The following is a 25,963-nucleotide window of genomic DNA, read 5'->3' on the forward strand; positions in this document are numbered from 1 at the left end:
TCAGATTTCCATGTGGTTAAGCGAGGTTTCACAGGAGGCTGGCCTCAGTCATGTCATTGGGTATGCCTTTGGCTGCTTCTGTGGCATAAAGCTGAGACCTAATAAGTGCACCAGAGAGGGCAACTACTCTATTAAGCCTAAAATATTTAGCAAATGCCTCTTAACGGGAAAAGTGTGCCAACCCCTGTTCTAAAACATGCCCCAAACAGGAAAAAAAAATTAGAATAATACCCTAGCGTGTTTAATTGGCACAAGAAACACTTGCTTTTACTTCATTTCATCCTTTAATTTGCTGTCCCACTAATTGAACGTTCCCTGTATATTTTCTCAGAAGTTGGAGAAAAACTGCCTTTTGAATGCAATAAAAAGGGATTTATATGAGCAAGGGTTCCTTCTCTTGCGTTTAATGCTTCCTTTATTTAGAGAAGTACTGAAACTAATTGCCCTGTTTTAGAAATGGGTCATTAGTCTAGTCCCTATCTTTTATGGAGACCTCATTTGCATGCAGCGTTTCTCTCTGAAGCTCTAACTGGGATCTCTTCAGCAAGAGGAGACAATGAGGATCTGAGAGCTTTCCCATGGCCCACACAAGCTTGGCTTTTGGTCATAAGCCATTCGGTATATTGGTTGGCATCTTACATGTACTTAGTAAGGATGTATTAAATGAACTAATGGATCCACTTTAGGAAAAAGAAGATGTATCCCTTTTAAAATAGAAACTAGTATGTACCCATTAGATATTAAGATTCTTTTGCCGAAATAAATTTCTCCAAGAGCCTTAATCTAAGTTGTTCTCCAATTTTCTTTCTCCTTGTTCAAGAAGGAAAGATGTGTTTTTGCAATGAAGGCTGTGATCAGGTATAGATCCCCAATGTTGTGCATGCTCTCATGATTTTGTTTTCCCTCATGGATAAGGGAAGTATTCATGTGTTTAGAATTAAGAGTAGAGGAGTTCTAATTTGCAATGTTCGAGTGACTTAATAAGTAGATTTTCCACCGCAGTTCCCTGGGCATGTTTATCAAATGTCAAGACTGCCATCGCCTGTCCTAATAGTCTTCTAATTTTTGCATTAATATTGGGAAAACTTGCAAATTCCCTCCCTGATATCTTGCCTGGGTTTTCTGATCAAAGAAACATGCTTCATGCATCTGGCTCAATGTATACATTTCCTGTCTCATTTTCAAACCTTGAGTCTTGGGGGTAGCCCCAGGAAACAGTGCTTAAAAAGAAACCTCTCACTCTCCTGGTAGTTTTGATTGTCATGCTAATTTAGGAGACACTGTCACAGACCAACTTAGTTTGTCATATATTCTCTCTCTCTCATATGTTAAATGGATAAAAAAATTCTGAGATTTTTCTCTCTGGGAATTGTCATGATGGAGAACCTACGGGTGATCTAAGCGTGTTCTGCTGCTAGAATGTCCTAATTTCTTCATGCCCGTGGTTTTGACTTGTTGTTTAACAGGTCAGTGAGGAGATGATTCCCACCATGACAATCATGAACTGTATTTGAAGCAACAGAAGCAATCCTTCCTCAGGGTGTGAAACTCACGGTGTGTTCCCCTTCTCTTTTAGTGGCCATCCTTCTCAAAGACGACTATTTTGTGAGTGGTGCTGGCCTGCCTGGCAGATTCAAAGCCGAGAAGGTGGAGTTTCACTGGGGCCACAGCAATGGCTCCGCAGGCTCCGAACACAGCGTCAACGGCAGGAGGTTTCCCGTGGAGGTGAGAGAAGATCTCTAGAGATCTGCAAGCATGGCTGTCCTTTAAATGTTGATGTTAATCACATGCTCTTTCCTTACCTTCATTTTTTGTACAAATCAGACTGGATAAAAAGAAACATTTCTGCCAAGAAATCCATTATTGGCTGGATATCGTGATGCATTCCTGTAATTTCAGTGGCTTGGGAGGCTGAGGCAGGAGGATCTCAAGTTCAAAGCCAGCCTCAGCAACTTTGCAAGGACATTTGCTCAGCGAGACCCTGTCTCTAAACAAAATATCAAAAAAGGATGGGGATGTAGCTCAGTGGTTAAGTGCCCCTGGGTTCAATCCCTAGTACCAAAAAAAAAAAAAAAAAAGCCCATATCTATAGCATGTTATCTGGATGCTTCCTACCAGGCCTCTCCTCCTTTGTTCAAGGGGAGAAATAGGGAAATTGCAGGCATCCTGGTTTGGTGGACTCTCCCCTGGTCAATGCAATTGATCATTTGTTGATTTGACAGTCTCTTTTCACAGTTCATTTCTGAAACTCTCTGAAGCCAACATTTTGTGTGAAACTTGGGTGACTTTCATTGTCATTCTTTGGAAAACTAGTGACATATGAAGAAGGGTCTCAAACCTTCTTTGTTTGGAGAGTTTTCTGCTCCCGGCTACTGTTGAGAAAGATGCTCTGTTAGTGGCCTGAGTCCCTGTTAACTTTGCCTGGATGGATGATGACATTTTGCTTTAGTCCTGACATACCTTACACCTTTTTACAGACCCTCGGTGCTGATGTGCAGGGAGGAGAGGGATCTGGTCACCAACTCCGTTATTAACCTTAGCTAGGGATGCGACTTCCCTTCTGTGGCTGACTCATTGTTGTGAATATTCTTCTGCTGTGATAAACGTGTTGGTTGGCTCCGGATGTGGTCATTCTTAGGTCTAAAATGAATGTATTTCCTGTCTATGATTCTACCCAACCATGGAGTGACTCTGAACTGGTAGCATGTTATCATCCAAGGAGCCAAGTGGCCAAGGACTATTTCCAACCTTTAACGTTTCTTGTCCTGCTTTGTGAATCCAATGAATATGGTACCACCTAGGGGTTCTCGGTTTATTGTCCCTGTTCAACAAAGAATCGAAGAACAGACACAGATAGCAAGCAAGAAGTAGGTTTATTGCAAAATTGACAGAGATAGACCTCTCCCAAGAGAAGGGGCCTCAGAGCTGGGAATCCAGTGGGGGAGTTCTGGCCTGTTCTTTTTATGGTCTCTGAAATTTCCTCCTTTCCTTATCTCCTCCTCTGTCCACGTGTTCTTCACTATTGGTGCCCCCCTGTCCACATCTGTTTTAATTTTTTCTTGGATCCCTGCTTAGGAGTACAAGTATACAAGTGTCTTTCTGATTGGGTCCCCGTTTGTGTCCACGAGCACTTTGGTCCTGCAGGAAGTTGACCTCCCTGCTCCTCTGTTCTGGCCCTGCCCCGACCTCCTCACTCACCATCTTGCCCTGGCTGCCTCGGCCCTTCTATATCTCCCTCAAATACCTGAGGCTCCCTTCACAAAGAAAATACATGTGCGTATCCACACAGAGGTGTTCATTTGCTTCTAGTTGCTGTGAGCCTTTGGGGCACATTCCAGATCCAAACCCTAACCACATAGACTTGCATGTAGTTTCTCAGGTTTTATTATTCAGCCCAGTGCCTCATGTCTGTGTTTGGACCTTCTGTGTATCCTTGGAGCTTAGGTGAACGTGCCCTATAAGATGGGGAAAATCTCTTTGTTTATAGAAACTTTCAAAGATAATAGGGGAAAAAATTCCAGGTCAGTTCTGTGATTCCCCAAATCTGTGATCCCAAAAAAATTACATAATCATTTTTCCAGCAGATTCTAAATCGGCATTCTCTCCATCAATTCAGTTCTGACACCTTCTACCTGATAGAGCTTCAGACCCAGTCTGAAGTCTAGGTCTCTGGAACGTCTGTCCAATCCAAATTGGGGCTCCCTTAACCTACTCTTTACATCCCATTAATTTGCTTGAGTGGCTCACAGAACTCGGGAAAATAGAAATGTTTCCTTGTTTATTATGAAGAATATCTTAAGGGATGCACACAAGTAGGCAGATGTCTCCATGGGGCTGGGGTGTGGCACCCTTCCTGCACATGGTTTAGTCCTTGTTCACTTTCTTGTAAGATGCTAGGGATCCATCTGTCCTAGAGCTCTCCATGGTCAGTTTTCTGTCACTCTGACAAAATATCTGAGAAAATCAACTTAAAACAAGAAAAGGTTCCTGGTTTTTTTGTCCATGTTCACTTGCCTGCATTTTTTCTGGGCCTGTGGTGAGGCAGACCATCATGGCAGGGAAGTGCCTGTTGGAGCTTATCTCCTGGTCACTAGGAAACTAAAGGAAAGAGTTAGAGGAAGGGACCTGGAGTGAAAGGGTACATCTGCAGTGATGTGCTCCCTCCAAGAAGGCACTACCTCCACAGTTTCCATTACCTCCCACCAGGTCATGAAGTTATGAATGCATGAGTGGATTAATCCATGAATGAGGTCAGAACCCTCATGATCCGGTCTCCTCCCCAAGGGCCCACCTCCAAATACTGCTGCCATGGGGACCAAGCTTTTAACACATGAGCTTTGGCAGACATTTTAGATCCAAATCCTAGCACTCTGCAAACCCTATCCCTTGGGATTTAATAGAGGATCCATTTAAACACGGACAGCCCTAAGGAAAGGTGACTGGACAAAAGGAATGTGAACCATTGCTGATCCTGTCTCTGTGCTCCTCTGCCTCTCTGTGCAATATTCTTTCCGCCTGGGTACACAAGAGGTGTCTTAGGATCTATTAGCAGATAAGGCAGGTTTATTACCTTTTCATTTCTGTCACCAAACTACCTGAAAAGACCACCTTAAAGGAGGGGATATTTATTGGGGGCTCATGGTTTCTGAGGTCTCAGTCCATAGACGGCGGAACCAATGTCTCTTGGGTCCAATGTGAGGCAGCATATCAAGGTGGATGGGTCCAGAGAAGGACAGCTGCTTACCTCATGGCAACCAGCAAACAGAGAATAGAGGCAAGAGGGGAAGGGGCCGCAGAGGAAGATGCACCCTTCCAGCATGTCTCCAGTGACCCATTTCTGCCAGTCACACTTCACCTGCCTGCAGTCACCACCCAGTGAGTCCCTTCAAACCAGGGTGAGCTGAATGGTCAGGTTACAGTTCTCATAATCCAATCATTTTACCTCCAAATATTCCTGCATTAACATGCCAGCTTTTGGGGGGACACCTTGTATCCAAACCATCATAACAGGTTACAGAATTTCTTCATGGGCAGCTCCAAGACAGAAAGGTAGAGTTTCTCTGACTCAGCTTGGGGAAGGGATTCTAGTTTCTGTGGTCTACCTTGGAGAAGGGATAAGGAATCCTGGATGAAAACCAAAATATGCATATCTTAAGACCACATGCTCCTACTGATGCACAAAGAGGTCTTCCCACCCACTGTTCCTTGAAAAAACCAGCGATTGCTACTCTGGGAAAACAGTTCATACTCTTTCTCATTGAGCTGACAGATTCTCAGTACCCAGATCCTCTCCCTGCACTGGGAGTCCTCTCTCTGTGGACTTCCTGTCCTAGTCACACTAATTATATATGTCTCCTGGGAGGGATTCTACTTCTCTCCACCCTTTGAATGGGATGAATCATTTCTTAGAAGTCTCGCTGTATTTATACTTGGAAAACTTGATTTTGAGAAGCCAAATGACATCATGCTTTTCTAAGTGTGGGGTTTCCCTTCTGGTCTTGCTGTCGGGTTCCCATTGGCAGTGAGAGTGGAAGGGGCCGTCTGGGTCCAGCCAGCTCTGCTCAGAAGCCTCTTTGTCTTCAAATTGGGTTACCATTTGTTCCATTCATGTTTTTCTGGACAAAAGACCTGTGCTTGAAAGCTTGAAAAAACTTAATCGGGCAGCTACCTTGGCAAGGAAAGTCTGTGGAGCTAGGAACTGGGGACCCCAACTTCATTTGTCACCACCTCCTCTAATACCTAGACAGCCCGTCTCCTCCTTATATTTTATTGTGGAAAAATGCACAGAATAGATACATACTTTCATGAAACCTTATTACTCATTTTAAAATAAGTGTCTCAGTTTTCCATTATTTAAACCATTGCATTCAGAAGCTAATCCACGGTGGCATCTACGACTGATTGTTTTGACCAAGTCAAAAGGTTTTTTTTTAAGGTTTTTTTTTTCTCTTTTTATCAGATGGTAGGTAAGGATGCCCATATTAATTGGATTTCTCCTCCAAGCCCATCAGGTTGCACGTTTGCTTTCTGCAAATGTGATAATCATGTTCAATTTCTTAGTGGTATCTTTGGAGGAACTCGAATTTCAGAGATGAGAGGTAACGGAAGCAAATTTAACTTTAAAATATGCACAACCCAGTTGCTCACTTTTGTCCAAAACGTGTCTGTAATATTTTATGTTAGGTTGCTTTATTTGAGCTCTTTATTAATACTAGCTCTTTCTGAAATTTTTATACTGTTTGAACATCTCCGAGGTGGATTATTTCTTTTCATGTAACTACATCATACTTCAAGAAACTAGAGTGAAAGTTTAAAAAAAATAATTAATGTGTGATGGAATAATTTAGCAGCATTGAGGATAGTATTTATCCTGTATGTACTGTGCATGAGGGCTAGGGGACAGTCATTGCAGGAGATTGCACTGGGACTGGTAGAATAATTCAGTTGTGGCTCTCAACTGAGGGTGATGACCTACCCCCTGTCACCCTGGCCAAAGTCCAGGAAGCACTGTCTGGAGACATTTTTGGTCACACCATGTTAGCAGGGATATGCTACTAGATTCTAGTGTGTAGAAGACATGGATGCTCCACAACTTCCCAGTATCCACTGCATCTGGTACCCAGATGTTACTCATGTTACCACTATGAGCCACAGGATCAGAGAGATCAGGGTGTTGAGTGGAACTGAGTCTTTTAAACACATTTGGAGACTGAAGACTTGATGGTTGCAGTGGCACATGCCTGTAATCCCAGCAGCCTGGGAGGCTGAGGCAGGAGGATCATGAGTTCAAAGCCAGTCTCAGCCACAGCGAGGCCCTAAGCAACTCAGTGAGACTCTGTTTCTAAATAAAATACAAAATTGGGCTGGGGATGTGGCTCAGTGGTCAAGTGCCCCTGAGTTCAATCCCTGGTACAAAAAAAAAAAAAAAAGGACTTGTCTCTTGTGGTGGTTAGGTGGTTAGAGAGGAATCATTCTTTGCCTTGTGCCCTATTAGAATGACTGGTCCTGCCTGTTAGACTCTACTGTTCATACAGTCACAACCTTGGGAATTTCAATAGCTGGCTCAGTCCTTTAGCCCCTGCAGGCTGAATTTGAAGCTTGTGCCCCAGGAGAAGCTGGAGCCACTCCCTGGGGGTAAGTGGCAACAAGCCTGCCATGTAGGTTTCGATGCTTTCCAGGAATGCTCTCAGGTCATCTACAACGTGGGCATTCAGAAATTGGAGCGCTCCACATTTTCCTGGCTGAAATCCTGGATTTGGTTTTGCAGGGGCAACACTTAGAAACTTCCAGTCTGATAATTAACCAAAGACAGTCCCGTGAAGACAAAAGAAAACAAAAATTCTTCCTTTGCCAGTGTTCTGGACGGCTCAGTTAAAGTCAGAAAAGAAAGCCTCAGTAGTTGCAATGCCGAGCCTCAGAGACTAGACCCTATTTGGGTCCTGAAACATCCTCAATGCCCTTACTTTTTGAGCTTGATTCTCTGCCTGAAGGTGAGCTTTTCCTGAGTCTTTTGTTGTGGAGGGGTAGGGACAGAAAGGTAAACCAGAAAGTCACAGACCATGCCTTCAGGCTGTTTATACATAGTGATGCCATAGAAATTGAACAGTCATGTCAATGCTATCTAGTTCCAGGTTGACTAGTCTTAGAAGCAGAGGGACATTTTGCCACAGATGAAAGATTGTTGTCGAGTTAATAGTATTTACACAGATGGAAGAGATGGATTGGAGCCTTTTGGTAGGACAGAGATGTCCAAAGGCCCTGGGGCTGACCATGCCTGGTGAGTTTTGGTAAAAATCCAAAATATCTACTCGTTAATTCCTAGAACCTGTGAATATGTTCCTTTGCATGGCCAAAGGGAATTGTAGATGTGATTTAGTGTCCTTTAAGATCATAAAGCTTAGAATAAGATAGTGGTGTTATAATGGTGACTGGAAATGGAATGTTCCAGTTCTTCCATGACTGCTGGACTTTTCTGTGATCTCTCCCACCACAGTCATCTCTGATAGCTCTTTTGCCCATGTGAGTCTCCTCCCCGTTCCTTACTCTGTCCGTGTTTTGTAGTTGGTGATCTCAACACAGGTTCATATAGTGCTAATTGGAATTGAATTAGGCCATGTCTCCACTAATAACTACAGTTGGATTTAATTCAAGGAGAAACCTCCAGGTAAGACCTCTGAGCTCCATTAAAGTAGAGGTCCTATGGGTGTGTGTTGACTGAGGTAATTAAAATCTTATTGATTATAATAAGAGATTGCAGGAGTTGTTGATTCAGACTTACTGGCGCTTACGTCTTCAGTAAGCTTCAGTGATCCAAAATGATTGTGCCCTTTCCAGCAAAACCCACCGGTGGCTTATTTCAGCTCTCTTGAGAGCATCTTATCAAGTGAAAAGCAGTGGAGATGTTTTTCTTAATATATACCATGTACACATCACCATATGGTTCCGATCTAGAAGCCCTTATCTGAAACCTCAGAGGCCAGATGTTTTAGATTTCAGAATCTGTTTTTGGAAAGGTGCTGTCGCCTACATGCTTGGCTGTAGTGCAGAACACACGCACAAGGGTCTGCAGACACCCATCTTAAAGGATTCACCATTTCACGTGGCCTGAAGACTGTAAAAACATCTTGACGTGTTAAAAAAGAAATAGTTGTTGAGTGTCTTTGTGAACTAGATGCTTGTTATTAAGTTGGGGGACTGGGCCATTCTATTAAAAATAACGTTTGCGGTGTCCAATTTTTTTCTTCTCATACGTTGTGTACTTTTGGGGTCACTTTCTGAAATTGTTGCAGGCCACCTTGTCCAGCCCGGGTTCACAGAGCCCTTTGACAGTGGAGATGATGACCAGGCTGGTTTTTGACCTGCACCTGTCTCTTAATGGGATCTTTTCTTGCAGGTGTCACAGAGGGTCCCGTGGCTCTCTGGTGTTTGCTATCTGGTGCTGCGTGGTTTGCTCTGTATTGACTTCTGTCAAATGGCCAAGGAATGAGTTGAAATTGAGTCAGCGACCTTATTGAAATAAAGACTCTATTTTGGAGAAGGGTGTTTCAGCCTTTAGTAGTAAAACATTTAGTTTTCATCTGGCTGATCTTTCATGCGCACGTCCTGTGTTGATAAGAGGCACATTTGAGGAGGTCCCGATACTCGGGGTGTGCTCCAGGGAGATGTCCCTGGCTGGTTGTGCAAAGGCAGGGAGCAGGTTTTTGTGAGCTAAAACCTGCCTTGTCCCTGTGTGGTATCTGACAGAGCTCACAGGTATCTTTAGATGTGACCTTGCCTTGGCACCGTTTGATGTTCTGTCCCTGACATGTGATATGTTGATAGCGGATGGAATTGTGCTGAGGACTGGTCAAAGAGATGACACTTTCTGAACGGGACATTGGGTAAATTGGAGGTAGCCACCAAGGTGAAACCTGGGCGCCTTCAGACAGCCCAAGAGAAGGCATTGGGTGGGTGCTACAGTTGGGGTGGGGCGGTGACAGTGACCTGACCGTGTTGTAGACATATCTTAATAAGCACTGCTTGGTCTAGAACTTTCCAGACGTTTGCTCCTGGGGTTTTCACATCAGTCTTATAAGCAAGGTGCTCTTACTACACTGAGTTTAATTATTGCTTCTCCAGGATCCAGGCTCTGATAGCTCCAATACCCGAACCACAATTTTTTTGTGATAAATAATCTCATTGTTTTTCTTTTTGGTGTTCAAGGCTATTTTGTTATAAACACCCATGCAATGGAAATAATTTTATTAGAATCTTAACTACTGTTTATTGTATAATAAGCAGGCAAGGAAAAAAAATAAACCCAAAGGGCTTTGAATGCTCAGATTGCTTAATCATAGAGAGGGGGCATGAAGGGTACTAGAAGTATTGTCAGCTCTGTGCTTAGAAATATCTACCGAATATACTGTTTTTTTTTTTACCCGAGCTCATCACTTAGAGCAGCTACACCTGAGAGTCAAGGTGAAGTTAGGCACACATTCTATTTCTACATTTTATATGTACATATATATATAATATACATATATATATATAATATTTATATCATATATATATTATTTGCTACTTCCAAATTTTTATAAGGAACACTAAAAGCAATAAAAGGAAACAGGTCGTTTTATTTGAGTTTTACAATTAATTTTATTTTCTATTTAATTTATACGATGCCATAAAAATGCAGCTTATGCACACATTAATAATTGATCATCATAAAAGCAATTAAAATCGAACTGATTTTTAATCCATTATATTTACCTTAATGTACTCAAAATACGATGCCAACAGAAATTGAATATAAAAAGTTATTACTGAGATACATTGCATTCTGTTCTTGTACTAAGTCTTTGAAATTCAGTTCATATTTCATGCTGACAGCATGTCTCTCCTTGGACTGGCCACCTCCAAATTCCACACGTTTAGAAGCCACAAGTGGGTATGGGCTGCCATATGGAATCCGGCAGACTTATGGATTCCAGACATCACTAATGGAATTTAGATGGTAGACTCGCCAGGAGATGAAGAGAAGCTGATTTTTTTTTTTTTGGTAGTTTTTCACTTCCAGCACCAACAAAAAGCAGGTGAAAGGATACATGATAGCAGGTATGGAGGATGAATGATTTTAAAGATCTCATGTACAACATGAAGACTGTATTAACAGAATTGTGTATTATGCTCAGGATTTTTGTTAAATGAACAGACTTTAGTTGCTATTGGCCCAATAGGGAAAAAAAATGGGGACCTATGTGAGATGCTGGATGTGTTAATATGATTCACTTTTGTGACCGTATATGTATGTATGTATATATATATATATATATATATATATATATATATATATATATTCTCTATATTTATCTCACAATGTCACATTGTGTACCTTAAACATACACAATAAAATCTGTTCACACCCACACATATGCAATAGTTCAACTTTCCATTGGAACCACAAAGTGTTCACCTAGGTATATAGCGGGGTTTTTTTTTTTTCTTTTATAAACTTTTCATTTTTTCCCCCTTATTTTTTCACTTTTACAACATTGATTCCCAGAGCTTTGAACACTATTCTTCTCAGAATCCATTTCCAAGCTGAAGAACTCAAATAAAGCTGGCCAGGGAGACCTTTATACACGGAAGGTAGAGACCTCAAGCGGCTGGATCAGATGTATTGTAAGTTCAGGTCAAGAGGATTCATGGGCATGTGGTTCAGCAACACCCCCCGCCCACCATCTACCCCCTCTTTTTTCTTTTTGTCCTGTCAAGATTTGAGCAGAAAGGTTTCAAACCATCTTAAATCTAAAGCCTTTAGCAAGTTCTTTAGTGCCACTGTCACTCAGAGGGGACAGTCAGAAAGATTTACAAGGAATAAAAAGAAGGCAAGTTTAAAAGAAAGTCTATTTCTTTTCTCTCCTTTAAATCTCTCTGATACAGAAACTCCCAGCACCCTCTTTATTGAAATGGCAAGAAAGTTCCTAATGCGTATCCATCTAGAATTCATAGTGTTCTGGATACATTGACTGTGATACATGGAAGCCAGCCAGGCAAATCACCAAAACCCTATTTTATGTAAAAATATAAATTTTACCTCTTAAATATTTGAGGATGTCTTAAAAGACAGGCCTTTAACACTTAGGTTAATACATGGAAGATTTGGGGGGTTAATTGCAAAATAACTTCTTAATCCCAGCTCTTAGATCATTCGGATTCAGCTTCAACTTCTGATTCTCCTTTTTTAATCCTCTACTGCATTGGGTTAGGAAGTTCAGTATTTCAGGGAATTTCCGTAGTTTATGCCTCAGTATTTATTATTCCATGGTCAAGGTAGCCATTTTTCAGGCTCCCTCTGGGTTTGCTGTTGAACTTGCCTCTGTCTCTCCTTTCTCTGTTTATCACTCCTTGTCTCATTTATTAGTGGGCCATGTGTGAGCTGAAATGACAGAACTAGGCACAGGAAAATACCTTTAAATAAGCGTGGCTCCTGTATAGTTTCTGGATTCTCGTTAGTCCTCTTTCATGGGTCTACATGAAATGTGAGCTGTGGTCAGTTATATTTAGGAAATTCTGCATAATATGTCTTTCTCTTACAGCTTGCTAATGAGCTAACAGAATATACATCTTGAAAAATACTCCAGGAGAAAGAGGATTTTAAGGGATTTTCATTTGACTGGGACTTGCTCAAACCCAATTGACTATGAAACTTGTTGTGGTTTGGATGTGAGGTGTCTCCTAAAAGCTCACGTGGGAGACGATGCAAGAATGTTTTTAGAGATGAATGTTTTTAGAGATGGGTTATGGGAACTTTAACCCAATCAGTGATTGAATCCCCTGATTGGGATTTACTGGATGGTAACTGGAAGTAGGTACGGTATGTATGGAGGAGGTGGGTCATTGGAGGCATGCCTTTGGGACAACATATTTTATCACTGGAGAATGGCATCTCTGTTTCCTGGTGCCATGTTCCCAGTTGCTTTCTTCTGCCACATCCATCTGCCATGATGTTCTGCCTCACATCAGGCTCCAAGGAATGGAGTTGACCTTCTGTGGAATGAGACCCCTGAAACCCTGAGCCCGCAAATAAACGTTTCCTCCTTTACAATAGTGCTCAGTAGGTCTTTCAATCACAGCTGGGAAATGGCTGACTAAAACGGGACCCTTCTTATTTGTCTATCTTGTGAGATTACTGTTGAGGAGAATACCCTCGGGAATGGCCGCCCCCAAATCATTCAGGGCAGAGCTTTTCCTTGGTTGATGTGACAAATATTTAGATTATTTGTCTATGCTCTTCTTTTCCAGTTCCTGAATCCTCAACAGGGTTTCTTCATTCAGCAGGTTGAGGAGTCTTCTTTGTGTGGGACCCACAGGGTCCTGCCCTCAAGGGACTTTAACTTCAGTAGGTGCTGAAGGACTGAGGCAGAGGTTTGCCCAGACTGTTGGTAGCACATCCAGGAGGCCAGTGCTCCTGAAGGAGAGGCAGAGGGGATAGAAACAGGAAATGCACTCAGGCAAACCCTGTAAGTTCCCAGGCTTTGAGGCCTTGTGCACCAGGGGAAAGTCCTGGCCTGTACTTCAGGCTGGTTTGAAGCAGCTAGAATATTCTCAGCAAAGGAGTGATATTCTCTGGCTTATATTTCTGAAGCATCTCTCTTGTTGCACTTCAGAGTAGGAAATATCTGTGGATGTCCAGTGAAAAAATAATGGTGATCAGTAGAAAGGTGACTGCTTGGGCCAGGAACGGCCAGCAAGAGGCCCAGTTCGGATTATTTTGAGTGAAGAATGTGCTCACTAAGAGGGAGATAGGATAGTATTGTTATCACAGGTGATCAAATTTGTATTTCTTGGTTACCAAAAATATATATAGTAATTATAATAATAATAATGTACAATTTGAAGCAGACTTCAGGATAACTAACCAGTCTAATACTTTGCAACATTTCATGTAGGTTTAAAATAAATCTTTCGAACTTTTTATTTATGTAATATTCACATATATTATTATCTATTACATACGAGTTTTCATTGCATAATAGATGCTGTATGCTGAAGAAGAATGGAACACAGAGATGTGATTGTTCAACCTAATATAAATAAAGCAAACCTCCTCCTCACAGGGTAATTTCAGTTAAATCGAGTGCTTTGAGCCAGACCCGCATCTTCTCAGAGCTTATTCACTACAGATGGTCCCCCATTTATGATGCTTTGATTTGGAAGGAAAGCCTGGAGAAAACATACCTTGCATTTTGAATTTTCATCTTTTTGGAGGTATAGCCCTTTCTCTTCATGCTGGGCAGCCACAGCGGGCCACAGTTCCCAGTCAGCCCATGATCATGAAGGGACCAATAGCCACTCTGCTGTGGACCTTGTTATCAAGCTAGATGATTGGTGCATTAGGCATATCAAATGCATTTTTTCACTTTTTGTTTTTGGTACTGGGGATTGAACCCAGAGGTGCTTAGTCACTGAGCCACATCTCCAGCCCTTCTTTATAGTTTCTGTTAAGCAGGTCTTACTGAGTTGCTTAGGACGTCACTAAGTTGCTGAGGCTGGCTTTGAACTCACAATCCTACCACCCTAGCCTCCTGAGCTGCTGGGATTACAGGTGTTCACCACTGCGCCCATACATACAATATTTTTTGACTTATAGTGGATTTATTTGAACGTAATCCCATTCTAAATTGAAGCCTCTGTAGCAGCCATTAGCGTTACCTTGATTGTCTTCTCAACACACTGATCTTCAATTCGTCTATTCCCCACCACCACACTTTTTCCATCATTTCTACCCTGGCTCAAGCCATTACCATCTCTGATTTTCATTTTGCTACTCATTCTTCAAAGGTCTTTCTTGCCCCCAGCAAGTGATTCTATACAGTAATGAGAGGTTACTTTTAAATGCTTGGATTGCTTTAGCTTAAATTCTTCCAGTGCTTTCCAATCACATCTTTAATAAAAAGTTCTTACTTTGACCCTCAGTGCCCTCTTGACCTGATTCCTATACCCCACTCCCTTCCTAAACTCCTCGCCACCCTGTGTTCATGCATTCTTTGATTCCAGAATGTTCTCTTCCTGTTTATTGCATCTCCTGGCTCATTCCTGTCACCATCTTGCCAGGTATAATATAGCATGCTCTCTCCTCCCAACTCAGTCCTTTCCAGTTACTTAGTTTTATTTTCTGTATAGCAACTGCCACTGTTTATAACTATATATTAATTTGTTTACTAGGTTTGTTTAAACTCTCCTACCCCTCAACCACCCCCACTCGCTGTCTATAAACCTATGGAGGAAAGGAGTCAGTCTGTCTGTTCACTGCTAAATCTCAGCTACTAATGAAGACAGTCCCGTCACAGCATAAGCAATCATATCTATTAGGAAAATAACATTCTTGTATTCTATCCTCATCCTGTGGGCACACTGGTTAAAGAGCAAGAAACGAATTCCTGAGAATGGAAACTTTTAATTCATTCATTATAAAGATGTTTAAAGAAGCAAATCCTCCCCCTAAACTACCTCTTGTATGAAGAATACGAATGACCCAAATAAATTAGTTACTCTCAAATAAACACATTCATCCTCTTGCCTCATGCCGTGAGGCTGAGGGTTAGTTGTGTGGCTCAGAAAAGGATCTTTTTAAGGTCCATACTTCTAGAGTGTAGCTCTTCTATTAACAACCATTACGCCCAAGTATCAAGACAGATTGTTCTAATTAGTCAACGAGGTCCGGGTTTTTGAGAGCTGTTAATATGCACACGAGCAATTACTGTTGCAGAATTAAAAGGCACAGCTTTGGGAATTTTAGATTGAGATTATCAGTTTTGGTCGAGAGCTAAGGCAGAAGCCGTAAGAATGGTGTGCTGCCTTTTTCTGCGGCTCTCTCATGGGAAGGTGCTCTGGTGCGCACACACAGAAGGTCCTGAGGTTGCTACATTCTCATGCCATCCCAGATCAGTGTCTTCCTCTGTATTCATTGAGAATCAGTCATGGCTGTGTCAGAAGGAACAAGAAAAACCAGCCTCTTGAGCTCATGGAACCTAAGGGACCAGCAGAGTGAATCTTAACCAGAATTCACATTAAAAGGAAGTAGACATTTTTTATCTTTTAAAAGCACATTCGAGTTGTTTTTTTTTTTTTTCCTGGTAAACGAAAACATTCTCTTCTCTCCTCCTCCTCCTCTTCTTCTTCTCTCTCATCTATATTTCCATGTTTTAATAAAATGCATACAACATTTCCTATGAATGTCTCTCCATTGATCTATAGCATGCACTACCTTCTTTCCAAAATTTACTAGAATCCCACAACGTAAGCCGAAACTGGAGTCCTGGAGTCAAAGAATATGTGATTTGTAGACTTTGGAGGTGACACCCTCTTTTTTCCAGTCAATCTCAAAAGTGCTTGATAATCTGCTCTTGGAGCTAAGGTACTGCTGCTTTTTCAGAGTCTCACCTAAGGAGGGAATGGAATGTGAGTTCACGATGGTTTGGAAACATTAGTAGGATTCATCCCATAATGCCCCAGTGGAGCATTGTCAAGAGCAAGGCATCTCTTGGGAGAAGGTGCTTAGGACATCAATTGTGATAAATAAAGGCAGGCAGGCCTGGGTGAGTCACTTCCAGGAAAGGAGGACCCAGATAAGTTATGAATGAGGGTGTGGATTGCAGAGAGTGAGCTGGCCTTCATCTCCAGAGGAAGTGATTGGAATGGACAGCGGTGTGCAGATAGAGGGTTCTGACATGTTTTGAAGGGATTCTCTTAGAGAAACAATCTGCTTGGTCATTGATGTCCCAGAGGGAACCAAGTTGTACAGAAGTGGTCTCTGCTGAAGAATCCGATTACAGTTTGTGACACAGCCCCTGGGTCAACAGCAGCTGTTAGCCATGGGATTTGTCCTGCTAGGGACCTACTCTATCAGGTGTGGAGAATTAAAAGATATTGCCCAAAATGGTGTGAAAAACAGTTCCTTGGAAGAGGAAGAAATTCAGATCTATTGCACAACATGGTCATTGTAGTGAATAACAGTGTGTTGAATATGTGAAATTTGCTAGGAGAAAGGGTTTTGTTTTATGGCCTTAAAACCAGGTCCTTGTGCATTCTCATGCCATCCCAGATCAGTGTTTTCCACCACCAAGCCACACCCCAGCTCTGAGAGAGTAGATTTTTAAATAATCCCAGAAAAAAAAAATAAGATAAGAAATGAGATGATAGATATACTAACTTGATGTAGTCATTCCACAGTGTATGCATATATAAGAATATCATGTTTTATAACTAATTGTTTTAGTCAGCTTTTTTTGCTCCTGTGACTCAATCACGCGACCAGTGCAGTTGTAGAGGAGGAAAAGTTTGAGGGCTTACAGTTTCAGAGGTCTCAATCCTTAGAAGTCCAGCTTCATTCCTCAGGGACAGGACATCATGGAGGAAGAGTGTGGTGGAGGAAAGCAGCTCACATGGTGATCAGAAAGCAGAGAGAGACTCCACTCTCCAGAGACAAATAGAGACCCCAAAGCCATGCCCCTAATGCCACCTCCTCCAGCCACACCTTACCACTTCAGTTACCACTGAGTTAATCCCTATCAGGCGATTAATTCACTGATTGGATTAAGGCTCTCATGACCCATCATTTCTCCTCTGAACCTTCTTGCATTGTCTCATAAGTGAGCTTTTGGGAGACACATCACATGCAAAACACAATACTAATATATGTAAAATTTGTGTTTGTCAGTTAAAAATTAAAAAGAAGAAACAACTCTTGAGATAATGATGATAGTTGACCTTCCAAAACGTACAGTGCTCTATATACATTCTGTCATTGAATTATCGTTTATTAGGAAAAAAGAAATTAGAAAATAAAAAAGCACTTAATAACCAGTATCTGGGGCTGGAGTTGTGGCTCAGTGGTAGAGCGCTCTCCTAGCACATGTGAGGCACTGGGTTCGACCCTTTGCATCACATAAAAACAAGTAAAATAAAGGTACTGTGTCCATCTACAACTAAAAAAATTAATTTAAAAAGTAACTGATATCTCTACTTTATGAATTTAAAAACAAAAATAAGGTAAAGGGATCATCCTGTTAGACATCTCTGTATAACCTAATGTGGACCTGCTAGAAATCAGATATGGAGCCTGGTGAGTTAGGTGCCATTTCTTATTGATCACAGAGTGATATGCTATCATTATGGTGCATTTCCAGTATTTTGCAAAGGACAGGGGCCAATGTATGTAGAGCCATTATCAACAGGAGTGTGTTCCTAGCCTACAGTGTGACTTCAAATCTTATTTCTGTTTTCCATCTTTGTTAAAGTTCTCAGAACTTCTAAAAATTAAATCTAATTTTCCTACTTACACCTTACTGCATGCTACAGATTTTTTTTTCCGCAATTAGTGCATTTTACTTTTCAGAATAGGAAATAAAAAAAGAGCAGAACAATGAGTCTAATTTAATGTCATTTCTAAGACCTTATTTTGCTAAGCAAGAACAAGTACAATATAAAATCATAAAAGCAAATTGTCCTTAAAATGCAAATCATTCATGGCCTTCAGATTGTCAAAATAATATATATTCAGTATAAAATAATTTAAGCAAACTTGTGAGGAAGCATGTTTTCTTGCAGATAGATAACGCTCTTATAAATGCCCAGATGCTGTACACAGTTTTATCATACCTCTCTGACGGGAGTTTTTATGGGAATTAAAATTGTAGTGTTGTGAAGTACTTAGTGTAGTGTCACATAGTAGGTAATCAATACATTTTTTTGCTTCTCTCCATGGAATGCATGCAGCATAATTTATTTTTTTGCCTAACATTGGTGGACATTTGGGCTCCTTCCATTGATCCCTGTTAAAAATGTCACAGCTGGGTTGATCATATATCATGGATGAACCCAGGTCTTGTAGAGAGGCCTGGCCTAGGTGCCAGGGTGAAAGGTAGGGATGTCCTACAATACTATTTGACTCGTCAACATTTGGAAAGATTAACCAACTTAGTCAGAACTTTAAACTTTCAAATGAAACTGGGAATATATTTGAAAAAGCCAGGAATTTATATTTGCACAGACATAGCCCCTTTCTGTTAATATGTACTGCATTGGCCTTCACAAGTTACCTATGGGTCTTTGGGGATCACTTAGGGTTTCATATCTAGAATATTTCCTCTCAGTTGTAAAGGTTTTTGTCTTATAGCTATCTTTGTTTTCCTTTACTTACTTAGGAATGTTTGGGATGAAGTAAATATTGCCTAAATATTTGATAATATATGATATAGCTGTTATGGTTAAGCTATGACCCCCAAAAGCTCATGTGTGAGACAATGAAAGAATGTTCAGAGGTGAAATTATCAGTTTATGAAAACTCTGACCTATTCAGTGGATTAATCCACTGACATGGTGTAACTGGGTGGTAACTGTAGGCAGGTAGGGTGTGGATGGAAGAAGCAGGTGTGTGCCTTTGAGGTTTATATTTTGTCCCTGGAAAGCAAAACTCTTTTTCTGTTTTTCCTAATGTCCATGTCCTGAGATGCTTTCCTCTCCCACACCCTTGCACCGTGATGTTCTGCCTCATCTTGGTCCCAGAGCTAGAGAGTTGACCTACCATGGACCGAATTTCTGAAACCAGGAGCTAAAATAAATCTTTCTTCCTTTAAGTTGTTCTTGTCAGGTCTACAGGCCACAGCAATGAAAGATTGACTAAAACAATAGTGGATTTATATGTGAATTCTGAAACTCTGTATAACAATAGCTTTTCTTCACCAGGATACCAAAGAAGGACACCTAAGAGAAGACTAATAATAAATCTCCTCTATTCATGTGTGAAATTTTGTGCATATGCATATCTTTTTTTTTTTATTGCACTGTATGAGAGGGGATCTAGTGCTTCATTCAGATTTAAATATCATTTTCAGTTTCTCTTCTGCAAGCCTCCCTCCAAAAATAAAATATCTAGAGAAAAATGAACAGATCCTTCTTTTCTTTGGGACTAATTGTCTCTCGCTTTCTAATGTACAGAATATATCATACTTACCTACAATTTAATTCAGCACCACATTACTGATGTAAAATTTCTGAGCATTAAAGAATCACAGGCAGGCTGCTGTAGGTGACTTTTCTAACAGCATCCTATGGGCAGGGAGAACCACATCTGTCTCACTAATTTCCTTAACCTCAGTGCCAAGTAGAGTGGCTTGTGTGTTATAGGTGACCTATTTCAAATTTCCGTTAAAAATAAGCCCACTGCTTTTTCTCCTACTTCATTTCAACATTTGAGGAGTGTTCCTGCTGTGGTTTGGGACAACTGGATCATAAAATGTTGATACCCTATCATGACATTTAGGTCCAGCACGGGCACTTGGCATACCAGTACCTGTGCTAATGGGCATTTTGTTTGGCCATCACTGAATGACAGGCCCAGTGCTTGTCACCTTCTGTTGACTCAGGAGAGGGTAGAAAGTTCAGGAGGTCTTACCCAACAGGCTTTGTTCAGTTTAAGTAGATTATGGTGTGAATGATGGAGGAAGAGATGAGAACTGGCAGGGAACTGGGATTTGAATAGGACCTTCAATTTATTTGACATGTCTAATGTCCCTATGAATGGGGACGGAACCCTGGTTTTTAGTGATAGGTAGAAAGATTGGCTCCAGGATTGATAGAGTCTTGGGTGGATTAGAGAATCGATTTGCTGCTGGAATGATATGCCTTGGGGGTCTGAAATTCACCTAGCAGTTGCTTAAGATAACAAACTGAGTGCCACTTGCATTTCAAAGGTATTTTGTGTATGAGCTATCAGTGGCTTTTGTGTTGGAACTATTTTTCTACAGAAAATAAAGGCTGTTATTTTACTTAGCAAAATATGTAATTAATTTCTTGGTGATATATCATTTATCTCAAGGTTTTTGTATTCCTTGGCTGTTCTTTTTTTTTAAGAATGTGTTCTTCGCCTGTTGATTAAAATAATATAATAAATAAATTCAAAACAAAATGAACTCATTACTTAAGAAAACACTTCACTAATTAATCAAATTTAACCTCGAAAGGCTGCAGCTTAACTTTATACTGTATACTGTTACATATGTTATGATTAAATTACCTGTTGTAAATATTTAATAAAACGGGGTGGGGGGGAAGCAATAGGAATGCATATTGTCTTGCCAGTAAAGTATGCTTCACACACAACCTCACATCAACCTCAGATGTTGTGGAGATATTAATAAGCAGAGAGTGTGGTTCACACCCCCATGGTACTAATGAACACCTCAGGAAATCACAACTTGTCCTTGGCTTAAAGATGGGATTGATCAACATCAGAATTACAAGGACATTTCCTCAACTGTGTTGAGTGCTTTTAATGTGTTTTCCAAGGTATGTCTCCTTGGAAATTTCCGCCAAAGACCCTGTTTCTTTCAGTCTCTTTACATCTTCCTGCTGGGATTTCTCCAACCATTTCTGTTCTAATGTGCTAGTAAGTGTTCCATCTGCTTTGGAATATTTCTTATCGCTATGCACTCTTCCAAGGGTTATTTTTGAATATGCATTACTTTCTATGTATCATCCCTATTTACTCCTAAACAAACAAACAACAAAAAATTTTTTTCCCTGCACAGGTGCCAAAATGGTATAACTGCCTGAATTAGGGATGTATATAAATTCTTCCTGTTTTGTTGATGGGGAATCCACAGTCAATTGAGTGAATGTTCTGAGATCCCAGGGCCAACCTTGTCAATGCCAAGCCTTGAATACAAAGAAGTTAAGATGCAGGTCCCTGGTTTGTGGCAAATGGTGAAGGAGTTGCTGGTTGTGACAGTGTTTTGGAATGTAGTTACTGAACCCCGGGGTAAATGTAAGTTTATATAAAATATGAATAAGATTATGAGATGCTGGACAATAGTCCTTCAATAACTGTGTTATTAACCGTGATAATAGTGTTGTTAATTATTGGTGAATATGTGAGTCCTCAATGAAAAGCTTAGCTTAGGACATATCTTGTTTTCTCAGACATGGAGGGATTCAAAGAAGCCTAGCTTTCTGTCACTATTAGAAAGACATGAAATAACCCTGTCTTGAGAGTATCTGTTTACTGGTTCCTCCCTCCTTCCCTCCCTCTCCCCCCCCTTCAGTTTTACTTTTTGAATTGACAAATAAAATTGTATATATTTAGGGTGTACATAATGTTTTGATAGATGGAGACATTGTAGAATGTCCAAATCAAGCAAATTAATAGATGCATTGCCAATTCTTTCCCTGAACATCCCATGTCACCCTTTCCCACATCTGTTTTGCATTAATTCAGTCCTTTGGTTTACCCCAACCTGGTCTTCCAGATCTCTGTACAAAGATGCTTTTGGAGAACTCACAATACTTTGTTGAAATAGTTTCTTTTGGAAGAAATAGATAAAGTGACTGCATTATCTTTATGAGGGTTTTTGTTTTTATTTTTATTTTTATTTTATTTTTTTAGAAATAAGGTATAGAATGTAGGTTTGGGTTTATTTTTCTATGCTGAGGATTGAAACCAGGTCCTAGTGCATACAAGGCAAGCTGTTTACTACTGTCCGATTCCCAGTTCTGAACATAAGCTTTTTTTAAAAAAAATACATGGCAACTTCAGAAGAATATCTGAAACTGTTATTGTATGAACTAATTAGGATTATTCCATCAGATGTAGGTAGTCTGTTCTCCCTCTATTTAAGTACAGATAGAATGGAAACTAAAGTCAAATCAGAAGGGATCTGAACTTCATTGGCTATGAGTGTTTTACCCAGTTCATTCATTGTTGCAGAATTTTTTGTTCATTTTATCATTATTACCCTTTATATTAAGTGGATTTTTGAATGAAGTAAAAAATTTTGGAGCCTGGCAGGTTAGCACATGCCTGTAATCTCAGCAGCTCAGGAGGCTGAGGCAGGAGGATTATGAGTTTGTAGCTAGCCCCAGCAACATAGAGAGGCCTTAAGCAACTTAGCAAGATCCTGTCTCAAAATAAAATATATATAAAAAGGCTAGAGATGCATTTCAGTGGTTAAATGCTCCTGGGTTCAATTCCCAGAACGAAAAAAAAAAAAAAAAGAAGGGGATACAAATCTTCCTTCTAACCCTAATGCATTATCCCATTGATTTGGATTGATCAGTTGATGAATTAATTTGAATTCCATAAATCAGATAAATGCTTTGGATTTGAAATCATTGTACTGGTTTTAGGGTCATAAATAGAGCTTTGTTTTATGGCTTTTGACATTCGATGTTTCTGTCCACCAGATAATGCAAAATGACCACATTTTCCATAGTAATCATTCTTGAAAAGCAGGACGATACCTCTTTCGTGTTCTGCTAACCTTAGCAGTTTCTCATTGTTCATTACTCCAAGAGTTATCTTTCTTGAGTCTGAAAGTCAAGCTTGTGACCTTCGTTAGAAGGGAGATCCTTATGTAATAGGCTGGGAGTTGGACCAGAAAGTTTTCATATGTGGGCAGTGAAGTCAGAATTAGTGTAAGAAGGAGTAGGAAGAAGCACTAAAAATGTTAATATGTGGTGTCTTTGCTGTCACTACCCACCTCTGCACTCGAGAGATTTTTATTGTTTTTAAAAATTATAGCATCTGAATGCCTATAGAGAGAAAGCAACACTGTTTATTTGCCTTGCTTTCTTTGGTGGTGCTGGGGATTGAACCCAGGGCCTCCTCCTTGCTAGGCAAGCATTCCAAACCTGAGCTGCAGTCCCAGTTCCAGTTCGCATATTTGTGATTCGGGTGTGTCCACATTAAGTTGTGAAACTTTGCTTTTTTCTTTTGCATTGGTGTTGGAGAATTTAGTTTTGCAACCACAGAAGTCCTCTAAAAGTTTGCTGTTCCCTTGATCTACAACTGTAGATATTTTTTAGGGATTCCTCTTCGTTTGATGAATACTTTTCCATTTTTACAATAACCAACCTTATATCTTTTCTTTATTTTGATTGAGTGTTAAGGACCTCAAAGAGCTGCAAGGCTTTTGTTTCATTGAAAACTGTAAACAGGAACCAATTGTGAAATACTCTGTCTTGGAATTCTTTTCATGTGATCTCATTTTTTCTAATTTTTTTTTTTCACCTCAAGTATCTAGTTGTCCTTAAAAGCCACCAAATTTCAGAACAGTTGTCTTGTGAACTAATGCAAAAGTTATAAATGTTTTAGCATGAAGACATTGTAAAAATAATCCAATTTGAAAAAAAAAATTGGTGGTATGGGCCATGCCTACTCTAATCTTCAATGATGGCCTAACCAATTTTTATCAAGTTAAGAGAGAGAATCTCTAGCAGTGGCTTCCTCTGTTATTGGCATTTAGAAGGCAGAACCATTTTTATATTCTTTCTCATATTTTACTGATACATTTCTAATCACAAGTTTTTCAAAAGGTTAATAGAAATTGCAATGCTTTATTGTCATGATGCTTAAATGATTTCTTTTTCAATAAAGGGTATGTTATTAAAGAGAAAAATGATTTTGCAACCCGTGCATTCAAGTATGCACTGCCATCTGTCTTAAGCCTGGGTAATCAATGGTGTAAGTGAGGCCAGTTTATTTCTCATAGATTTACTAGCATCCCTGCATAAGTAGCCATAATGGAATTGATTTCTAGGCTGAAGCAGCTTTTATCATATACAAGGATTTGATGATGACTATATTAAGCATTGGCCTTTGATTAGTCTTGGGCTTTCTTAGATACAGAGGTTTCAGCAATTTTAAACTTAAATATTAAAAGTGTAATATTTTGCACATTTGAAAATGTTATATATTCACTACTTGTCCTTTTTATTTTATTTTTTTATTTCCTGTACAAATCCTTAATGCTCCATGATCTTGACTTTTCTATATCTCAAATTACTCTGGTTTCTTCCCATAGACATGTCCTTGATGCTCATCTCGAGAGACACAAAAGAATAAGGTAGCAAGTTAGAGCATGAGGGATACATGTGTCTTGGACCCTCTGCTCCTCTGGAAGGGCCTGAGCATGTGACTTTACTTGTGCAAGCCTCAGTATTCTCATTTCAAAAATAGGTATAAAAAAAACCCACTTAGATGATAGTTATGTAAAGCAGAATCAGTACTATGTTGATAGAACTTGGCAGGGTGCCTAACATGGGCAAATGAATGGTAGCAATTTTTACTATCATCATCTGCTCTTACTATTGTTACTACTGCTGAGTCAAAGCAACACTCTTTTACAGGAATCAATGAGAGTCCACATAGATAGTCTCTGAGCAAAAGGGCCCTGTACAGTTTAAATTATTTTCTCCAGAGTACCCCCACATCCCTCCACATGCCCAGGACTATTTAATAGGGCAAATTAGGGATGAAGCTCATTATATTAATCTAAAATGATCTTTCTGCAAATGATTTCAAAAACCACCAATGCATAGAGCAAAGAGGACCTCTAGGCAAATACAGGTATGGAAAACACTATGAGGCTAAGGAGATCTGTGTTTCACCCAGCATCCTACCTGCCCCAGAACTGTCTTTCTTATCTGAACTCCACTACTAATGCTTTGTTCTGATTTGGGTCACAGATGGTAACTGGCAGTGTCACCTCTACTTGGAAGTCACAGCATTCCTTATACACCCCTCCCCCCCTGCCTCTCCAAAATGCAGTGGGCTGTGGTCGGATCAGTCATCCCTCAGAGACCCCATGTGACAACCACAGTCCTACATGCCCAGGGTCCTGGCTCAAAGCAAGACTGATTAAAAAATAATTTGTCACTTACCTGGAAAAGCCTGTATGCCATGCTAAATTTAATTCGTCCAAATATTTTCAAGTGCCGACTCATATTTTAAACCAAGCAGCTGACAAAAATTTACCTGTAGGCTTGCTTAATCAGATTTCACCCTAGTCAGAGCCTAGCCAAAGAAATAAACTTCCTTCATGAGCACAGATTTCCAAATCCATCAAAAAATATGCCCCAGAGCCAACATGACTTTTTTTTTTTTTAAGGATTTGCTAAATGATCACCCAGAAAATGTGTGTGTTCATCTATAAGACAGGGCCAGGGGTTAGGAAGAGAGGCACTTTTTTGTGTTTCAGTAAGTAATTTTCCTTGTTACAATAAAAAATCACATCACTTGTTGGAAATCTGGTTGGTACCCAAATGCTCCGGGCAAATGTTTGCAATTCCTGATTATTTATTCCCAGATCTTTTTAGATGTGCTATGTGTGAATCAGCCCAGCCTGCATTTAAGACTTGAAAAATGTTCTTTAGGACTCCTTGGTATCAAAGCATCCATTAATTACTGAAAGGATGAGACAGTAGTTTACTGGAAGTCAGAAGCCACATATTCTTTGTTCGAAAAAGGATAAAAAGAGTCTTCCATATAAAGGAGAGCCACTTTTTAAAGATACCCTTTTAATATCCTGCTGAAAAAAAGGCATTTTTTTCCCTATCATAAAGAGCTCTTTCAAAATGATCTTTCTGTGGTGACATCCACATTCCACTGGAAAATATTCTCGTGTTTCTGGCAATGATACACTAA

General features: G+C 40.2%; 1 protein-coding gene across 2 annotated transcripts in view; it reads left to right on the forward strand.

Moving 5' to 3' along the window:
• The window catches only part of Ptprg (protein tyrosine phosphatase receptor type G), a 708,054-nt gene that overhangs the window by 422,261 nt on the left and 259,830 nt on the right, over positions 1 to 25,963 (forward strand). For both annotated transcript variants that reach the window (XM_048801208.1, XM_015494493.2), the window contains exon 4: positions 1,577 to 1,725. In XM_048801208.1, the coding sequence (XP_048657165.1) occupies positions 1,577 to 1,725 (149 nt within the window). The remainder of the gene's footprint in view (positions 1 to 1,576; positions 1,726 to 25,963) is intronic.

Source organism: Marmota marmota, unplaced genomic scaffold (assembly GCF_001458135.2).
Source record: "Marmota marmota marmota unplaced genomic scaffold, marMar, whole genome shotgun sequence".
NCBI lineage: Eukaryota > Metazoa > Chordata > Mammalia > Rodentia > Sciuridae > Marmota > Marmota marmota.